General features: G+C 47.3%; 1 protein-coding gene across 1 annotated transcript in view; it reads left to right on the plus strand.

The window, feature by feature from the left end:
• Positions 1 to 21,724, plus strand: part of OTOGL (otogelin like) — a 346,660-nt gene that overhangs the window by 108,626 nt on the left and 216,310 nt on the right. The window contains exons 19-22 of the mRNA XM_073651595.1: positions 2,880 to 3,089; positions 5,915 to 6,080; positions 16,299 to 16,373; positions 17,216 to 17,268. Coding sequence (XP_073507696.1) covers positions 2,880 to 3,089; positions 5,915 to 6,080; positions 16,299 to 16,373; positions 17,216 to 17,268 — 504 coding nt within the window. The remainder of the gene's footprint in view (positions 1 to 2,879; positions 3,090 to 5,914; positions 6,081 to 16,298; positions 16,374 to 17,215; positions 17,269 to 21,724) is intronic.

The raw sequence follows: 21,724 nt of genomic DNA on the forward strand, positions 1-21,724 counted from the left end.
TAAAAATAGGTGTCACAATTATTTTTACATTCTGTTGATTTGCCAACATCCTATAAATAATTGAAATGTTAGAATGACGTGAAGTTGAACATAAATGAAGCATTATTCTATATTATTAAAGAACCAGAATGGCTATGTTTTCTGTGTGTGCTAAAATCATGTTGGGTAATACATTTGTAGAGTGCACATTATGTATCCCTGATACCTATTGTAGGTAAAAATTGTAGAAAAAACACTTATTTTTCTAGCATCATTCACATATATTATAAAAAGTAATCAACAACCCTTTCAATTTCAATATACACTGCTCCATGTTGAAATTGCAAGAAGGGAAAGTCATGGAATTATCGAAATCATAGGATTTATGGATCTCTTAATGACATAAATGATGAAAACATGGAAACAACATTTTTAAAACATCTCATTTATTCAATATCAAGTAGGAGCGCCATGCACAGAATTACAAGCACTTACATTATTTGGCTGCTATCACGTGATTACTAATAATTGTCTGAGGAATGTTCTGCCACACCGAATGCACTTGGATAAACAAATCATCAAAATCTGATGCTGGCAGCTACCTTTCCAAATTCTGACCAGAGACGTCCCAGATATGCTCAATGGGAGATGAGTCTGTAGTTGCTGCAGGCCATGGTAGTAAGTTTAGACCATGCAGGCTACTCACAGTAGTATGATCAACATTGGGCCTAGAGTTGTATTGTTGAAAACGGCATCTGTTCACTTTTGGACAAATTTTGACCAAATCAATGTAACGCCGAGCTGTTAGTGTACCTGGAATGAATACTTGAGGGGTCTGGATACTGTATATTACGCCACCCAACGCCATAATGTTGGGAGTAGAACCGGTGTAATGATCCCTTGTGGAGACCTGTTCATGGCATAGCCCATGTGGTCTCCTCAGATTTGAAGAATAATGCGAAGTGATCCATTCTGTACTGCAAGTTAACTTAGACATAACAAAACAAGCCTAAGGTATCAAGCCATGTCTACACAAAGAATCAGAAGGCGTTTTCAAGACATTGGGCTATCAGCCGGACGTCCAGCTTTAGGTGTTCCACCACTGATCTCAAAGGCAGAGAAAGACTTCAATCGAGACTGGAATGGAGGTCTCTCCTTTTCTGCAATGAGTCCTGCTTTTGTCATGGATGCAACGATAGCCGCAGATTGTTCTGGAGATCTCCTTGGAAATGCCATGTAGAGGCCTTCTTGAGGAAAAATGGAAAGCGTTCCATGACTCATTTTTAATATGATAACGCCATGTTTCTTGTGCTACTCTGAGCAGCCTTTGTAATCTAAACATGCTACCTTGGTCTGCAGTGTCTCTGGGCTTGTCTCCTATTGAATACATCTAAGAAAATTGCAAAGGGAGCTGCCAGCAGTGGATCTTGATGATTTGTGTACCCAAGTGCATTCATTGCAGCTGAACATTTCTCAGATAACCATCAATCTCCTTATTGATGGTATGACAAGATGTGTATTTCTGCTCATTGTGCTCATACTTGATACTGAATATATCAAGATGTTTTGAAAATTTTGTTTCCATTTTTTTAGCATTTGCATATCATTAACATGTCTATTGATCCTGGTATTTCCATAACTCCACAACTTTTCCTTCTTGGTGTTACAATTTCAATGATGAGGAGTGTAATTAAAAAAAATAGCTTTATGATGTGTACTAATCAAAATATGGCAAAGGACACTATATTGATTATAGGCTAAAAGGACAAAAGAGCACAAGATAGGGTAAAAATCAGATAACAGGCTTTTTTGTGCTGCGGTACCTGCTCACCTGATAAGGCTGCGAGAAAGCACATCTTTTATAATAGCTCAGAAACAAAAGGTCCAGCTGCTGCTGCTGCTCTGCTTGGTTGGCAGATCCAACGTTGAAATCAAATGCTGTTGAGAGGTGGTTATGCTGCGCTGCTTGCATCTCAATGAATGGGAATGTCCAGAAAAGAAATTAGAATAAGCATTGCAATTTAATCTCTACACATTTTGAAGTCCAGCTGACTCTATTATCAGGAGAACCACCTGGTTCGAAGTCAAAATGACTCCATTATCAGGTGGTAGTCCTGATGAAGGAATCAGTTGGACTTCGAAATTCGTAGAAATTAAACCACAATGCTGATTCTAATTTCTTTTCTGGACATTCCCATTCACTGAGACGCCAGCAAAGTGGCAAAAACGCCTCTCCAAACCATTTGAAGTACAGTACAGACCAAAAGTTTGGACACACCTTCTCATTTAAAGATTTTTCTGTATTTTCATAACTATGAAAATCGTACATTCACACTGAAGGCATCAAAACTATGAATTAACACATGTGGAATTATATACTTAACAAAAAAGTGTGAAACAACTGAAAATATGTCTTATATTCTAGGTTCTTCAAAGTAGCCACCTTTTGCTTTGATGACTGCTTTGCACACTCTTGGCATTCTCTTGAAAAGCCGGCCAGCAATTCAGCAGCGGTACCCGACAATTTGGACAGTTTTTTACTTTTCAGCTTTTTAGAGTTAGTGTAGTATAATGGACAACAAACTATCTAACATTACATCAGTTTAGTCTTTTATTTATTAGAGTTATGGTGTTGAGGTATGTACAGATTAAGCTATAAAATCTGCACAGAAGCAAACAGTGAAAAAACCTAGGGATTTTGCACTCTGTGGTTTTTATACATTTTATAGCATTCTCAGGACAAAAAAAAAACATGCAATTTAAAATTGTTCGCCCATGCTAGTATTATATGTATATATATATATATATATATATATATATATATATATATATACATACATAGATACACAATATATTGTATATATGCACGATATATACAGTTTTGTCTTCCTGTTTTCCAGTCGGATATGCGACCCACTGTGATGTTGTCAATCAGGATCTTTTTGCACCATGTCATGCCTACGTGAGTCCAGGATTGTATTATCAGTTGTGTCGTTTTGATGCATGTAAATGTGGCAGCAATTGTCTGTGCAATGCCTTGGCTCACTATGCCTACATCTGCAACAAGCATGGCGTTTCTATCAACTTCCGATCACAAGTTTCCTTTTGCGGTGAGTAATTAAATAATATAATGTTATAATATGTTGAATAATTCTGGTCATTAGATTTGTCTACAACTTTTTACATATAAAACACGTTGAGTAATATTCATCTTTTAAACTTGTTTGGGTCCATATTAGCCACATTTTCCCACAAATTCAACTGATGATGAAAGACAACTATTATAACCAATGTTGACCATTTCATAAGAAAATGATCTCAAAATCTCTATCCAACTGATCATTCTCAATTCAACTTATGTAATTTTTTTCTCACTTTTGCTTGTCTTAAGCATTCCTGACATGTATTAAAGCTGTCAAACAGTCGCAAATCATGCACACGGGAGTGATTCAAACGTAACACCCAAGCACGCTGAAGATACTCGGTACTCGCCGGAGTATACTTGCCAAAAGGGTTAACCGAACATACTTGCTCATCACTAGCCACGACCCCACTATCAGTATTTGGTCAGTATTCGGTCAGTATTTTCTCTCAGGAGTGGGAGCCAAAACCAGGTGAGGAACAATCAGAGAAAAGGTATAATAGAAACAAGTCACCAATTCTGCATTTATCACCCACTCCTGGTTTTGGCTCCCACTCCTGAGAAAAAATACTGACCGAATACTGACCAAATACTGATAGTGGGGCCATGGAGAGATTCGGGAGGCCATCATACACATTAAACTGTCAAATAATCCTGAGATAATATGTATGGGGGCCTTGGGTCAGGCCCCTGGCTCAAGTAGAAAACCACTCAGCAACCTCTGATGGCTATTTAAAAACATTTTAGAGGTAGCCCAGTGCTCAATTGCAGCTGTGTTCCTGCTTTTAGTTAAGGCTTGTCATGATGTGCATGCATGTGAACATGTGTTAACCCCTTCACAACCGATCATGCTGTATTCCTGTCTTTGATGCAGGCTTCGGCACTGAGCCTGCATCTTTCCCTGTACTGAATGGCTGATTTAATCAGCCTTCAAGTGCATCTAACAGCCGCAGGTGGATGCAAGATTCACCTGGCTACTAACCAGTTAAATGTACTGTCAATCACTGACAGCGGAATTTAACACGCGCCGGCTGGAATTGCATCACATGTCCCACCTATCGGCGCTCCTGTCACTTGATGGGGCGCTGATGGGTTGTCATGACAGCCAGATGTCTGCAGCTGTCTGCATGCAGAATACCCCCGTGCCTGTCATTATAATAACCCGATGAACATTGGCCCGTGACCGGCGTTCATAGGAGTTTGTGATTTTTGCTATACATAGCAGTGCTGAATCCCTGCTATGTATAGCACAGTTGATCGGTAAATTGCAGCTTCAAGTCCACTAACTGGACTATTGAACACAGTAAAAAATTTTTTTTTAAAAATATTTAAAAAAATTAAAAAACACAAGTTCAAATCACCCCACTTTTGCCCCATCAAAAATAAAACAATTAAAAAAAATACACATATCTGTTATCACTGTGTTTAGAAATGTCCGATCAAAATATAAAATAAATTAATCCTATCGGTAAACGGCGTAACAAGAAAAAAAATCAAAATGCCAGAATTACGTTTTTTTGGTTGTCGCAACATTGCAATAAAATGCAATAAGAGGAGACCAAAATGATATCAATAAAAACATCAGATAAAGCTGCAAAAAGTAAGCCGTCACACAGACCCAGATTCTGAAAAATGGAAATGCTACGGGTCTCGGAAAACGCAAAAACTTTTTTTCATACAAAGTTTGGAACTTTTTTTCACCACATAAATAAGAAACAACCTGTACATGTTTGGTATCTGCGTTCTCGTTCTGACCTGGAGAATTATATTGCCTGGTCAGTTTTACCATATATTGAACTTGGTAAATAAAAAAAAAAAAAAAAACTATTATGGAATTGCACTTTTTTGGCAATTTCATCGTACTTGGAATTTTTTTTCCTGTTTTCCAGTACAATATATGGTAAAATCAATGGTGTCATTCAAAAGTACAACTTGTCTTGCAAAAAACAAGCCCTCACAAGGCTACATGGATGAACAAATAAAAAAGTTACGGCTCTTGGAAGAAGGGGAGGAAAAAACAAAAATTAAAAATCTCTTGGGGTGAAGTGGTTAAGGGGTTAGAACCACACCACCTCTTGGTGTTGACACCTTGGGTAGGTGGCCTGCAGTTATATTTCTTTTGTCCAGCATCCTGTGGTACAAAAGATCTGGCACTGAAGCTCTTGACAATCTTGTATCATGCGTAACTAGAAACAAGATACTGACATATATTAACCAATACCAAATCTCCTTATAATGAAATAAATGAATGATGTAACTATAGTTTTTCTGCTGCCATCCAATTTGTGTTGAACTGCCAGCCATTCTGGAGAACCTTTTCCCATTTACATTCTGGAGAACCTTTTCCCATTTACCATACATTCTGGAGAACTTTTTTACATTTACATTCTGGAGAATCTTTTTCTATTTACATTCTGGAGAAAATTTTTCCATTTACATTCTGGAGAACCTTTTACATTTACATTCTGGAGAACCTTTTTCCATTTACATTCTGGAGAACCTTTTACATTTACATTCTGGAGAACCTTTCTCCATTTACATTCTGGAGAACCTTTTTACATTTACATTCTGGAGAACCTTTTACATTTACATTCTGGAGAACCTTTTTACATTTACATTCTGGAGAACCTTTTACATTTACATTCTGGAGAACCTTTTTACATTTACATTCTGGAGAACCTTTTTACATTTACCGTACATTCTGGAGAACCTTTTTCCCTCATTCAAAAAGAGACGTGACTATACAAGTGCTAATGTGACAATTTGAATAATGATTCCAATTCTATTCTGCAGGAGTAATATGCCGATATGGAATGTTGTACCACCAGTGCTCTTCTTCTTGTGGACGGACTTGCTCTTCTCTTTCTCTTGGAGAAATCTGCACTGATGAATGTATTGAAGGATGTAACTGTCCTGATGGAAAGTACTTTGATGAGGCTCTAAACTTTTGTGTTCCAATGTAAGTATTTGATTTTGTATCAACTCGAACTGAAAGTCGGTCTTTGGATGGTACATAATTCTGTGTGAGCTTTGTTTTTGTTTTTTTTAGAGCTTAAAATCCTGTGTCCCTTCATCTAGCCATAAGTGAAATGATAAGATTTTGGCTTTGACTAGCAAGTTTACTGTTTATAGACTAAGGCCTTATGCAAAAAAATGACAGTTTTTCATCTATGTGATGATTTGTTTTTCCTCTATTTGTATTACGTGTTTGATGTGTCATCCATTTGCTGTCTCTTCTTTTCATAAGCCTATTCACTTGAATGGGTGAGTTCTGTCCATTAAAAAGAACAGAGTAGGGCATCTAGGACAGCCACCATGATGTGATGGCAGATGTAATAAAGGGTGGTCCTGCTTTTGTGACAGTTATATACCCTGCTCTAATTATGAAACTTCTCTAAAGGTGGATATTTTGCTATAAATGGGGTTGAATGGCTGAGATAATTAACTTTGTTTATATTGCTTTGATAATTTAGTAACCGTCTCAGTAAATTGTTCTATATCAGCAATAGTACTTCCCCAGGAATGTAGCTATGAGATATAAAGGTAGCAGTCACATCTGGGCCCTGAAGAGTGATGCATGAGGAGGCCTAAGAGCAACCTTGGTCTCATTAGAACATTCTTGCATAATAAATGACACATGGTAGATAGGCTTGTACTGGCCTCTAGGTGAACAGATAAATTCACAGGTGGGCCCACGAGCTGTGCTCGACACAGTACACTTGAAGCATAATATGCAGACAAATGCAGCATCTCATTTATTTAACACACTATTCATTGTATTACGGTATTTTATGGAAGCATAGGCTGAAATTACCGTATTTTTCGGACTATAAGACGCACCGGACCATAAGACGCACCTAGGTTTTAAAGGAGGAAAATAGGAAAAAAAATTTAAGCAAAAAATGTGGTCATGATGCCCTGTTATGGGGGGGGGGGGTCTGCTGCTGACACTGGTATTGGGGTAATGTCCCCCAATTCTGTTAATATCCTCCAGGTATGTATGGCCCCTCCTTCCTGGTATAAGTGGCCCCCATCCCATCCTGGTATGCATGGTACCCCTTTATCCCCCATCCTGGTATGCATGGCACCCCTTTATCCCCAATCTTGGTATGCATGGCACCCCTTTATACCCCATCTTGGTAATCATGACACCCCTTGATCCCCCATCCTGGTATGCATGGTACCCCTTTATACCCCATCTTGATATTCATGACACCCCTTGATTCCCCATCCTGATATGCATGGCACCCCTTGAGCCTCCATCCTGGTATGCGTGGCACCCTCTGAGCCCCCATCCTGGAATGCATGGCACCCCTTTATACCCCATCTTGGTATTCATGACACCCCTTGATTCCCCATCCTGATATGCATGGCACCCCTTGAGCCCCCATCCTGGTATGCATGGCACCCTCTGAGCCCCCATCCTGGTATGCATGGCACCCCTTTATCCCCCATTCTGGTATGCATGGCACCCCTTGAGCCCCCATCCTGGTATCCATGTACCCTCTGAGCTACCATCCTGGTGTGCATGGCACCCTCTGAACCCCCATCCTGGTATGCATGGCACCCTCTGAGCCCCCATCCTGGTATGCATGGCACTCCTTGAGCCCCCATCCTGGTATGCATGGCACCCCTTGTGCCCCCATCCTGGTATGCATGGCACCCCTTGAGCCCCCATCCTGGTATGCATGGCACCCCTTGATACCCCATCCTGGTATGCATGGCACCCCTTGAGCCCCTATCCTAGTGTGCATGGCACCCTCTGAGCCCCCACCCTGGTGTGCATGGCACCCCTTGAGCCCCCATCCTGGTATGCATGGCACCCTCTGAGCCCCCATCCTGGTATGCATGGCATCCTCTGAGCCCCATCCTGGTATGCATGGCACCCCTTTATCCCCCATCCTGGTATGCATGGCACCCTTTGAGCCCCCATCCTGGTGTGCATGGCACCCTCTGAACCCCCATCTTGGTATGCATGGCACCCTCTGAGCCCCCATCCGGGTATGCATGGCACTCCTTGAGCCCCCATCCTGGTATGCATGGCACCCCTTGAGCCCCCATCCTGGTATGCATGGCACCCCTTGATACCCCATCCTGGTATGCATGGCACCCCTTGAGCCCCCATCCTGGTGTGCATAGCACCCTCTGAGCTACCATCCGGGTGTGCATGGCACCCTTGAGCCCCCATCCTGGTATGCATGGCACCCTCTGAGCCCCCATCCTGGTATGCATGGCACCCCTTGAGCCTCCATCCTGGTATGCATGGCACCCCTTGAGCCCCCATCCTGGTATGCATGGCACCCTCTGAGCCCCCATCCTGGTATGCATGGCACCCCTTGAGCCCCCATCCTGGTATGCATGACACCCTCAGAGCCCCCATCCTGGTATGCATGGCACCCTCTGAGCCCCATCCTGGTATGCATGACACCCTCTGAGCCCCCATCCTGGTATGCATGGCACCCCTTGAGCCCCCATCCTGGTATGCGTTGCACCCTCTGAGCCCCCATCCTGGAATGCATGGCACCCCTTTATACCCCATCTTGGTATTCATGACACCCCTTGATTCCCCATCCTGATATGCATGGCACCCCTTGAGCCCCCATCCTGGAATGCATGGCACCCTCTGAGCCCCCACCCTGGTATGCATGGCATCCCTTTATCCCCCATTCTGGTATGCATGGCACCCCTTGAGCCCCCATCCTGGTATCCATGTACCCTCTGAGCTACCATCCTGGTGTGCATGGCACCCTCTGAACCCCCATCCTGGTATGCATGGCACCCTCTGAGCCCCCATCCTGGTATGCATGGCACTCCTTGAGCCCCCATCCTGGTATGCATGGCACCCCTTGTGCCCCCATCCTGGTATGCATGGCACCCCTTGAGCCCCCATCCTGGTATGCATGGCACCCCTTGATACCCCATCCTGGTATGCATGGCACCCCTTGAGCCCCTATCCTGGTGTGCATGGCACCCTCTGAGCCCCCACCCTGGTGTGCATGGCACCCCTTGAGCCCCCATCCTGGTATGCATGGCACCCTCTGAGCCCCCATCCTGGTATGCATGGCACCCCTTGAGCCTCCATCCTGGTATGCATGGCACCCCTTGAGCCCCCATCCTGGTATGCATGGCACCCTCTGAGCCCCCATCCTGGTATGCTTGGCACCCCTGGAGCCCCCATCCTGGTATGCATGGCACCCTCTGAGCCCCCATCCTGGTATGCATGGCACCCTCTGAGCCCCCATCCTGGTATGCATGGCACCCCTTTATCCCTCATTCTGATATGCATGGCACCCCTTGAGCCCCCATCCTGGTATGCATGGCACCCCTTGAGCCCCCATCCTGGTGTGCATGGCACCCTCTGAACCCCCATCTTGGTATGCATGGCACCCTCTGAGCCCCCATCCGGGTATGCATGGCACTCCTTGAGCCCCCATCCTGGTATGCATGGCACCCCTTGATACCCCATCCTGGTATGCATGTGTAGCACCCTGAGGATTCGGCTGCTACAGGGGTATTGCACCTCAACCCAGAGGTGTGATATTCCACTCCCGGGTAAGGATGGAGTCTGGAACTGAGCTCGGTAGGCTGCATGCACTACACACATCCCATTTCCGAGGAGCAGACCGACGGTACTCCCACTTAGAAATGTGCAGGTACGACCGAGTCTGTTCCTGGCTGGAGTGGGAGGGGGGTGGTACATCCCAAGTAGTGTAGGGGCAGATAGGGGGAGCAGCCTGGGTAAAGATAGGAGCTCATTGGGTGCTGGTCACCTGAGCTCACACATAGAGGGTGTATATAAGGTGGGCACCATCAAAGAACAGGGTCAGTCTGTCAGAGTCAGGAAGAGGAGCAGAGAAGCCCCAGAGAGAGTGAGAGTGGAGCAAGAAAGACCCAGAGGGGGAAACAGAAAAGGAACTCTGAGAACCCAAAGTCCATCAGCGGGTGAAGAGTTGGCAACTGGGTACCGGATCCCAAGCTGGCAGAGGCTACAGCACACCTTAGCCAGGAACCGGAGGTCGTGGGCAGGATTGATCTGCCACGATCACCCACCACATCTACCCTGAAGGCAAACCACATGTAGGGTCAGGGAACCCAAGGCCAAGGGTCTCCCAACCGAAGGCCCGAGGGAGCTGGACCTAGGTAGATCCCTGGTGGGGACGGCCAGAAGACAGGATAGAAGGAGAGCTCAGGGTCACGCTCCGGACTTGCTTGGGGGTTGGCTGGATCCAGGACCTGGTGGACGCAGCACGGCTCGGGTGGTCACTTGAAGCTGGAGTGACCGGAACATCAGCAGTGAGTAAATACCCTAAACTGCACAACCCGACTCTGTCTTCATTTTACATCTACGCTGCACCACCACAACCCCCATCCTCTGCACCTGACCCCCTGAGGCTATACCCCACCCGTTGGGGGTTATACCATCAAAAGCTGCACCTACACCATCAGCCTCAGCGGACCCTGCTGCAGCGGCGGCCATAGTGACCGCAATACAACGGGTGGCGTAGTCGACATTAAGAACTTAATAACATCTGTAGGACTGCCACATACAACTGAGTTTGACACCCTGGGCACGGACCGGGTCACAGCCACTCGGAAGACTACAACCCCCATCTGATCCGGCTCCGGGTATTCCCCTAAAGAATATGGCCCAGGGGGCGCGTCAACTTTGGCGTAGTCGGCAGGATTACGTGCCCGCAACAACCGGGTACTGCGTGCCTGAAGAAAAGAACGAGTTTACCTCAAAAAGAAGTCTCCTGCCGGTTCCGGAGGGTCCCCGCCATCGGACTCCGTCACAGATCGATTCCCGCCGGTTGTCCGCCATTAACAGCTTTTTCCCGCCATCTGCAGAGTTTCCCGCCACTGGGAGACGATTCCCGCCATTTCCAAAGGTTTCCCGCCTTGGAAGAGCGGACGCCATTATGGGCGTGCCAGAGGGTGGCAAGAGGCCACCTCCCATCGTGGGCCAGGACCGAAAATGGCGCCAAAAGTGGAAACCGCCCCCACCAACAGAGACTGTGATGCTAGAGATGTCTGTCAGCGTGAAAGAACTGCCCCTGGAACTGACAATCACCAAGTGGCCCCGGGACCGCCCTCGAAGTGGGAGGACTGAGAAGGAGAGAGCAAAGATGGGTGTCGCTTGGAGCAGTCTGGAGAGAGCGCACCCGGAGACAAGAAGCCTAGAGCTGAGTCCAGAAGAAGCTTACCCGGAGATGGGAGAAGAGCAGAGCAGCACCGGCCCGCTGGCCAGGAGCCTGCTGGAGACAACGGAAGGAGAGCAGAGCAGCACCGACCCGTTGGTCAGGAGCCTGCTGGAAGCAACGACCCCACTAGGCCTAGTGGAGGTCCTAGCACAGCTCCCCCGAGATCGGGAGTGTGCGCAGACCGCTCTGGAGGGCCTCACAAGGAGGATGGCCCGGGTGCAGCGAGAGACGTTGGCGGAGTGGAGCCGAGAGATGGCCCAGCAGACCGAGACCCGTCAGCGGAGCACGCCACCCAAGACGAGGAGACAGACCGCCTCTGAGGATGGCGCGGGAGGACTACAGGCCGGAGACGGCGCCGAGAAGGGAGCCGAACGAGTGGAGGCAGGTAAAGGGGACGTCTACACCCCAAACCGGGAAACTGCGTACCTGCCCCAGCTCCCCGTCGCAGAGCCCGAAGTACCCCCTGCCGTGCCCGTCGCTGCAACGTCACCGCCGCAGACTAGGCCTCAAACCGCAGCCGCGACCCCTGTGACGTCACACGCCTCGACCCCAAGCGTGACCAAGCAGGAAGTACCACCAGCCTGGTCGCAAGGCCTAGTACCCCCGGGCGCCGCAATACCAACAGCGCCCCCTACCTCCGCGGAGCCCCCGGCCTGGTCGCAGGGCCAAGTAGCCCAGGGCGCCGCCGTCCTTACGGTGCCCTTCACCTTCCAGATACCCCCGGCCTGGCCGCAAGGCCCGGGCAACCCGGGCGCTAACACCACCGCGCCCATAAGACCAAAAGTGCCGCATCTGGGAGAAGATCTGTTCGCCCAACACACATGGCCGGACGGGCAGCCCTTTATATGGCCACCGGAGTTTCACCATCCCCGACTCCGGAAAGAGAGACCCCTAGACCAGCCCCTGATTCCGGTTCCAAAGCCCGTAAAAAGGATCTCGCCCCCGCTAGAAGAGACCCAGTTTGAGTGGGACCCCACAGGAGAAGACCTCATGGGGTTCACTCAGGAGACTCGGGCAGCTGCAGGGGAGCGTGCAGAGTGCTGCCGGCAGCAGCTCGAGGTCTTCGAGAGGGAGCGGAGAGAGAGGCGGGTCCGGGAACAGCAAGCTCAAATAAGGAGCGCGGAGCAGAAGAGCCGGGCCAGGAGAGACCACCGTGCAGCGCATAGTCCCCGCACCGCCGGGACTGTGATAAAGTTTAACATGCAGCATGGGTGGGGCTTCATCCGAGACCACCGCACCCTAGGCGACGTCTTCGTGACGAGGAGAGACGTTGAGTCCCACCTACTGGAGGGACACAGAGGTTGTGACCTTTACATCGGAGACGAGGTCACCTTCACCCGGCACAAGTGTGCCAAAGGACCCTACGCCCTCCATGTGCATCGTCTGACGGAGGAAGAGCTGCGGTGTGAGGAGGAAGAACAAGAGGACCCGGACGGGTCTGAAGCCAAAGGTAACCATAAAGCAAGAGCAGGAGGACGCCGTCGTTAAGTACAGCGAAGCAGAAGCTGTATATAGTTGCCCGTCGGGGCACCGTGAACTGAAACTGTTACTGTTGCTAATATAGTCCCCGTTGGGACCAGCATGTGTGAACTGTTTACCCGTTTATCCCTTTAATCCCACTGACCGAGGACTGAGAGCGGTCATCCCTATTCCCATTACCTGGCCGAGGACTGAGAGCGGCCACCTTCCCTTGTAAATAGTTGCGCGTCCTAAAGCGCCCCCTACCGGTTTTATAGGAAAACCATTTTTCTAAGAGACTGTCGCACTTTTCCCGGACACACGTTGCACAGTGTCCGGAGGAGGAACCAGAAAAAGAAGAGAGAATGTTATATGAAAAGTTTTTATATGATGTTTTATTATGTTTATGTTTATGAAAAAAAATGTATGTTTGTGGATGTTTTGTCTTACAGCCTGAGGACGTGCTGTGATTTACCAGGGGGGAATGTAGCACCCTGAGGATTCGGCTGCTACAGGGGTATTGCACCTCAACCCAGAGGTGTGATATTCCACTCCCGGGTAAGGATGGAGTCTGGAACTGAGCTCGGTAGGCTGCATGCACTACACACATCCCATTTCCGAGGAGCAGACCGACGGTACTCCCACTTAGAAATGTGCAGGTACGACCGAGTCTGTTCCTGGCTGGAGTGGGAGGGGGGTGGTACATCCCAAGTAGTGTAGGGGCAGATAGGGGGAGCAGCCTGGGTAAAGATAGGAGCTCATTGGGTGCTGGTCACCTGAGCTCACACATAGAGGGTGTATATAAGGTGGGCACCATCAAAGAACAGGGTCAGTCTGTCAGAGTCAGGAAGAGGAGCAGAGAAGCCCCAGAGAGAGTGAGAGTGGAGCAAGAAAGACCCAGAGGGGGAAACAGAAAAGGAACTCTGAGAACCCAAAGTCCATCAGCGGGTGAAGAGTTGGCAACTGGGTACCGGATCCCAAGCTGGCAGAGGCTACAGCACACCTTAGCCAGGAACCGGAGGTCGTGGGCAGGATTGATCTGCCACGATCACCAACCACATCTACCCTGAAGGCAAACCACATGTAGGGTCAGGGAACCCAAGGCCAAGGGTCTCCCAACCGAAGGCCCGAGGGAGCTGGACCTAGGTAGATCCCTGGTGGGGACGGCCAGAAGACAGGATAGAAGGAGAGCTCAGGGTCACGCTCCGGACTTGCTTGGGGGTTGGCTGGATCCAGGACCTGGTGGACGCAGCACGGCTCGGGTGGTCACTTGAAGCTGGAGTGACCGGAACATCAGCAGTGAGTAAATACCCTAAACTGCACAACCCGACTCTGTCTTCATTTTACATCTACGCTGCACCACCACAACCCCCATCCTCTGCACCTGACCCCCTGAGGCTATACCCCACCCGTTGGGGGTTATACCATCAAAAGCTGCACCTACACCATCAGCCTCAGCGGACCCTGCTGCAGCAGCGGCCATAGTGACCGCAATACAACGGGTGGCGTAGTCGACATTAAGAACTTAATAACATCTGTAGGACTGCCACATACAACTGAGTTTGACACCCTGGGCACGGACCGGGTCACAGCCACTCGGAAGACTACAACCCCCATCTGATCCGGCTCCGGGTATTCCCCTAAAGAATATGGCCCAGGGGGCGCGTCACATGGCACCCCTTGAGCCCCCATCCTGGTGTGCATAGCACCCTCTGAGCTACCATCCTGGTGTGCATGGCACCCTCTGAGCCCCCATCCTGGTATGCATGGCACCCTCTGAGCCCCCATCCTGGTATGCATGGCACCCCTTGAGCCTCCATCCTGGTATGCATGGCACCCCTTGAGCCCCCATCCTGGTATGCATGGCACCCTCTGAGCCCCCATCCTGGTATGCATGGCACCCCTTGAGCCCCCATCCTTGTATGCATGACACCCTCAGAGCCCCCATCCTGGTATGCATGGCACCCTCTGAGCCCCATCCTGGTATGCATGACACCCTCTGAGCCCCCATCCTGGTATGCATGGCACCCTCTGAGCTCCCATCCTGGTATGCATGGCACCCTTTGAGCCCCCCATCCTGGTATGCATGGCACCCTCTGAGCCCCCATCCTGGTATGCATGGCACCCTCTGAGCCCCTATCGCTGCCTACAGAAAAAATAAATAAACACTCATACTCACCTCCTCTCTCCTCCAGCGCTGTCCCGCTCTGCTGCCGACACTCTCACTGTGTGAGCCGCGCATGGCGTACCTGCCATGCGCCCTCATACAGTGTGAGACACAGTGCTGGAATAGTCACTGCTCCCCACGCTGGGACTCTGTGCATGGGGCGCAGTGACCATTCAGTCTCTTCATTAGCCGGAACACTGTACCGCAGCGCGGCTCCTGCTGCCACTCTGCGGTCAGTGTGCCTGCTATTAAAGACCATAAATATTCACTACAACCCATGGGAGTGGGTTGTAGGGAATAATCATGAGCTATAATAGCGGGCACACAGACCGCAGAGTGGCAGCAGGAGCCGCGCTGTGGCTCCAGTGTGCCGGAGATTAAGAAAATTGAATATTCATTGCTCTCCATGCCCATGGGCGTGGGGAGCAGGGAATATTCATTTTCTTTGGTAGCGGGCACAGCCTAGGCTGCAGCAGACGGCTGCTGCCTCTTGTACCCCGCTGATCCCCCGCTGCTGCTCCCCCACACCTCCTACCACGCAGAGCCACAGTATATACAGGTATATAGTATTCGGACTATAAGACGCACCCCCCACTTTCCTCCAAAATTTTGGAGGAAAAAAGTGCGTATTATAGTCCGAAAAATACTACATAAAAGAGCAGCTGAAATCCACATAATATCCTCTATCCCGGGCCCATAATATTTACAAGTAGCTGAGGAGTGAGCCCCCTGAAACAATGTTATTGGTAGGCTCTTGGTACCCCAGTCTGACACTGGTGGGGACCCATTATAGAATCTCATTGGTGCCCAAAAGATAAATAACTCTTATGTAGGACAGCAATGGGAAAGCTATGTAGATGTTCTGACTGCACAAAATAAATGCAATAAAAAAAAAAATTCAATGGAAGCAATTCTTCACTCTAGAGCAGATCATACTTTGGAGCAGAAAGCCTGCAAAAAATGACCTCCATAACAAAACAGAATTTCACATAGGTTGTAATCACCACTCACTGCTTATTACAGAACTTTTGTGAGTTTGTGACTGCATTCATATCACAATATATACATAAGCAGATTACAACAACTATCTCGGATGATAATCTTACATGATTGCATATCACTAAGCCCTCACACCATACTTGATTGACAGGTTCAATTTCACAGCACTTTTGTCTGGGATTTCTACTATTCAGTATTTAAATGAACATTATAATATGGATAGAAATTTATTATAGGTGCTATTGATGGTGTAGATATGTTCCATGCTAAGAGCTTATCCTTTTCCTGTATTAATAAGGAAGAAATTCAAAGAGAATTGAATTGACTTATATTCATTTTTATCTCTGCTTAGATCCAGCTGTCGCTGTTATTATAAGGGCAGAATCTATCATCCAGGGGAAATGATCTTAAGACAATCTGGCTCTTGGTAAGATAAATTTTATATAATTTAAATATTATTAATGATTTGGGACAGATCTGGTCATCTGATGGTTAATGAAATGACTAATAAAATACTTTATTTACCCAAAATGGCATATTCAGCCCCCCCCCCCCCCCAAAAAAAATCACTCCAAAGTGCCAGCCACTAGATTTCTCTCTTCTGTGTCCACTGACACTGACCTAATAGCAGAGACGTGGGGACAGTTTATAGCATGTGGGGGAGGGTCTTTGCCTTTCTACACCAGCTCTTCTGTCTGTGAAAATGCATACAGACATAACAGAGAATTGGACTTTTAGATCAGGGCAGGCAGGAACAATGCATGCTGGAATGTAAGTAAAAGTAAGATCCAACAGCTATAGTGCTGGTAGAAAGCTAATGAAATGGAACTGCTTGCTTAAAAAGAGTGAATGTTGAGTTGTAGAGTATGAGAGTTGAGACAGTTCCTAGGCTTATTAGACTGGTATGTGCACCAAAAGCAGTTTTAATCTTAGGATAAGAGCATGCTTTTATTCTGATAGTTGGAAAAATTAGAGATCAATTTTAAGACAAAGCTCTTAACAATCCTTTTTTTCACTGGATTGTCCCGCAAAATGCAAGATGGCCAGTGCTTATGCTAATGAAAGGGGGCAGTCCTGTAATGTTTTATAGGCATTTTCAAGAGGATTATGGTTGGGGCTTTAACATGTCCTGTGAATTGGGATATTGTGAGGTTTGTTTAAGATGTTTAGTTTATATATGATTTGACAAAATGGGGAAACCTTCATCTTTAATGTTTTGCGTGACACTGGAGTATTCCAGAATTAATGATGTTTTTCTTTTATTGCTAGCCAGTGTTTGAATGGAACGGTGAGATGTACTGAAACTTCTACAACCATCACTGGTATGCTTAAATATAAAGATTAGAGCATGTAATTGGTATTCTATCTTGGTCAATACATTTTTTTACATGAAAGATATATAGATAAGCAATGAAAATAGTTATAAATGTTGCATTTCAGCTGCTATGCAACATCCATTTTATAGGCAAATATAGTATACATACACTTATCAGTTGTACACTTTAATTAATAATCCAAATATAACACATCTTCCCATGAGCTATGTATTGAAATACATTGTACAGCGAAGACTTTTAGCCCATGTTCACATGTAGTGTAAATGCTGTTTTTTTCCCACGTGTAACTTGAAGATGTCAACATCATAACAATTTTCTGTGATTGATGAGTTTTTACTGTTTTTTTAATGGATTTTCCCATTTATTTGATGCATTTTTGGTGACAGCAGTGTTTTATTGTTTTTTGCACAGAAAAGCTTTGATTCTTCCCTAAAAACACAACTGCATTTTTTACACACACCAAAAAATACACAGTTCAACAGTGTCTGTAGATGCTCAGTGGTCTGAAGTTTTCATGAAATCATATCCACTTTGCTTAGGCAGTTAAACGCATCTGATTTTCTGAACAAAAAAAAATTATTTCAATGAAAAAATAGACCATATCCGACAGGAAAGTTTCTCCTAGTCCCCTAATATCATGCATTCTCTTCCCTCCTTCACTTCATCTAGCTCACTTTCTGTCTTTGAACTGGTCACTGAAGAATAGTGTTGAGCCACCCCCGTAGTGTTCGAGTTCGGTTCGGTTCGTCGAACACCCGTGTGTTCGCCGAACTGTTCGTCGAACTGTTCATCGAACACCTTCGAACACCGTTAAAACCAATGGCAGGCAAACAAAAACACATAGAAACACATAGAAAACACCTTCAAAGGTGTCCAAAAGCTGACAAACTGCTCAGAAGACACAACTAACACATGGAAAAGTGACAAGTACATATAGTCATGCGAAAAGAAAAGAGGTGGAGGAGTAAAAGGAGGGGGAGACACAGATATAGGCATGTCATGCCCTTCTAAAATCCAAAAAGTGAGAAGCCGACACGTTCAGTCCGCTCCTGCCCGTGCCACCTCCGTGTCGCCGGGTTTGTGCCAGAGCCGCGGTGAACCCTGACGGCCAGCCCCCCTCTCCCAATACTGGTGCCTGTCCGCTGGTGGGTCGAGCGAGCCCCCCTGTGGTGGAGGCAGCTCTAAGCTTTTTAATTTAAATTGTCTCTCTAATTTGAGTGAATACACTTTAAATCCATTTACAAGGATCTATTGGAGGGCAAGTCTCATGCCAGCAGCCGCGTAATTCCAGCTCCAGTAGCGTCCACTAAAGCTGCTGCAGTTAAAAAGCTTTTATAAGGATCGAGCTCGGCTGTCCACCGCAAGGCATCCTACTGCCAGTCCCAGCCCCTATGCCTTGGGGTGCCTCCTGATGCTCTTCACTGAGTATCCCGTGGTCCCAAAGCATTTCCTTTGAAAAAATTAAGTGTCCAAACTACAGGTGGTGTAGCTTGCTTAACAGCCGGGATAATCCGCTGACTAGCAGACACTGCTACTAGGCACAAAGTATTTCCTGGGCTAGATGCAGTTAAAAATTTGTAATTAGATACTCTCGTTGGATGCTGAGAAAGCATTCCATAGAGTCTCCTGGCACGCCATATATGATTCTCTTAAAAAGCTTGGGGTAGGGGTCTAGGGGACCCTTTTATAGCCAAAATCACGGCCCTGTATCGCAATACGTCACCTAGGCTGAAGATAAATGGAACTGTAGCACCCTGAGGGCTCGGTTGCTACAGAGGTATTGCACCTCACCCAGAGGTGTGATATCTCACTCTCAGGTAAGGATGGAGTGTGGATCAGGACCCGACACCTGCATGCATTACACCACATTGCCGTGGGGCAGGGCGACCAATATGCCTCTGAGATGGGCACGACAGTCCCTGTCCCTGGCTGGAGTGGGGGGAGGGAACACTGAGGAAGGGGAACCCTGTAGTGCAGGAGCAGGGAGGAAGCAGTTCCTGGGTGCATTGAGAAGGGAGTATAAAAGGTGGTCACCATCTTAGTTCAGTGCAGAGAAGTCTGAGCAGAAGTGGCAGGGAGCAGGGGCTCTGCATGAGCTCTGCTCCGGAGGCGGGCCTAGTAACAGAGGCCCAGGCCTGGAAGAGGGAGAAGGAAGGAAGAGGAGCGGAGAAGGCTCCAGGAACGAGGAATGAAGGGATCCCAGGGGTGCGGACGGGCGAGTCGCCACCGCACGCCCGAATCCACCTGCATGGAGGGGTCAGGCCAAAGGGGGAGACCGGTCCCCGAAACTAGTGGAGGCAGGAAACGACCCTCAGCTAGAAACCGGAGGCTGTGACATTTTATGTGGCGCAGCCCCTCGCTACACCCGCTAGGAAGGCACCACATAGGGTCAGAGAAACTGGCGCCAAGTTTACCAAGAGGAGGCCCGAGGCAGCCGGACAGAAGGGTTGGTAAGAAAGGCCAGACAAAGGACACACAAAGGGGGTCCTGTGAAGCGCTCCAAAGTTATCTGGGAGTTGTCTGAGCCCCTCACCTGGTGAGCACAGTACGACGTGGGCAGCCGTTACCTGCAGACGTGGTCTGGATAATAAGAACTGTGAGTAAAGGCCCTGGACTGCATCACTGACTCCTGTGCATACGCCATCCTGTCGACCTCCTCTATCCACTTCACACAAGCAGAAACGGCTCCAGTGGGCCAAACATTACATGAAGACTGATTTCAAAACTGTTTTGTTCACGGATGAGTGCCGTGCAGCGCTCGATGGTCCAGATGGATGGAGTGGAGGATGGCTGGTTGATGGACACCCCACGCAAACACGGCTACAGCGCCAACAAGGAGGAGGTGGAGTAATGTTTTGGGCTGGAATCATGGGGAGAGAGATTGTCGGCCCCTTTAGGATCCCTGAAGGCGCTAAAGATGAACTCCATAATGTATGTGGATTTTCTCAAACAGCACTTCCTGCCATGGTTCAAGAAGAAGAACCGTGTATTTCACAGCAAGATAATTTTTTTGCATGATAATGCACCATCTCATGCTGCACATATAACATCTGCATCTCTGGCTGATATGGGCATAAAAGGGGACAAACTTATGGTGTGACCCCCATGCTCCCCTGACCTCTACCCCATTCAGAACCTCTGGAGCATCATCAAAAGGAGTGTCTATGATGGCGGGAGGCAGTTCACATCTAAGCAACAGCTCTGGGAGGGTATTCTGTCCTCATGCAAAACAATTGAAGCAGAAACCATCCAAAACCTGACAAATTCAATGGACGAGAGAGTTCAGAAGCTCCTTTCGAACAAGGGGTCCTATGTGAAAATGTAACATCACCTAGAATAAAGTTTTGAGTTGAAAACTGTTTGATTTCAGTTTCTAATAACCTGCTAATGCTTATAATTTCAAAAATGACCATTTTTTTGGTCTTTATTAAAATGAAAAGGTTGATCGAAAAGTTTGGGGGATCTAAGAGTGTGGCAACCCAGTAGTCATGATTACTTCGAATTCTGACAATATGAGGGTCATGTTGCAGGTAGTGCAGCAAGAAGGCACTTATGTGTCTTGCGCATCTCGGAGCCCCAAAATTATTTTCCGGGCTAGATGCAGCTAAAAATTATTATTAATTTTAAATCTGGTGGAGCTTAGTATAGATGGCCTAATAGGATCAGTGCTGCACACTGCTACAAAGCCCAAATTATTTTCTAGTCAAGATACAAATAAACATGATTAGTAATTTTAAATCTGGTGGAGCTTATTATAGATGGCCTAATAGAATCAGTGCTGCACACTGCTACAAAGCCCAAATTATTTTCCAGCCAAGATACAGATAAACATGATTAGTAATTTGAAAGCTTAAAACGGTTGGTAGGGTGATTTTAACCAATCATCAAGCTTTTACTCTCCCCAGGATGACACAGGGGTAGAAAAGTCGTTTCGGATCCATGATTTGTTCATCTTTATGAACGTGAGTCTGTCTACATTATCAGTGGAGAGCCGCGTGCGCTTATCTGTCAGCACACCACCAGCAGCGCTGAACACACGTTCAGACAGAACGCTGGCTGCGGGGCATGACAAGATCTCCAAGGCGTAAGTGGCTAGCTCCGGCCATTTATCCAGATTGGAAGCCCAAAAAGAGCAAGGGTCCAGTGACACAGTCATGGCTTCAATGTTTACTTGGAGATGCTCCTGTACCATCGTCTCTAGGCATTGACTATGTGTCAGACTTCTTGTCTCCTGTGGCCTTGCAAAGGATGGGCTAAAAAAGTGGTGAAATGATTCCGCAAAATTGATGTTACCAGCAGATACTGTGGTTCTGTTACGGTTTGAGTGCTGAACACTTGACGGTCCCACGGTTGGCAAGTTGGAACTGTGAGATTCACTACGTGCACCACTGGTGTTTTGTGGAAAAGCACATGTAAGATTCTGCAACAGTCTCTGCTGATA

Source organism: Phyllobates terribilis, unplaced genomic scaffold, assembly GCF_046119375.1.
Source record: "Phyllobates terribilis strain yellow unplaced genomic scaffold, ASM4611937v1 Scaffold_11__3_contigs__length_659146591, whole genome shotgun sequence".
NCBI classification, from domain to species: Eukaryota; Metazoa; Chordata; class Amphibia; order Anura; family Dendrobatidae; genus Phyllobates; species Phyllobates terribilis.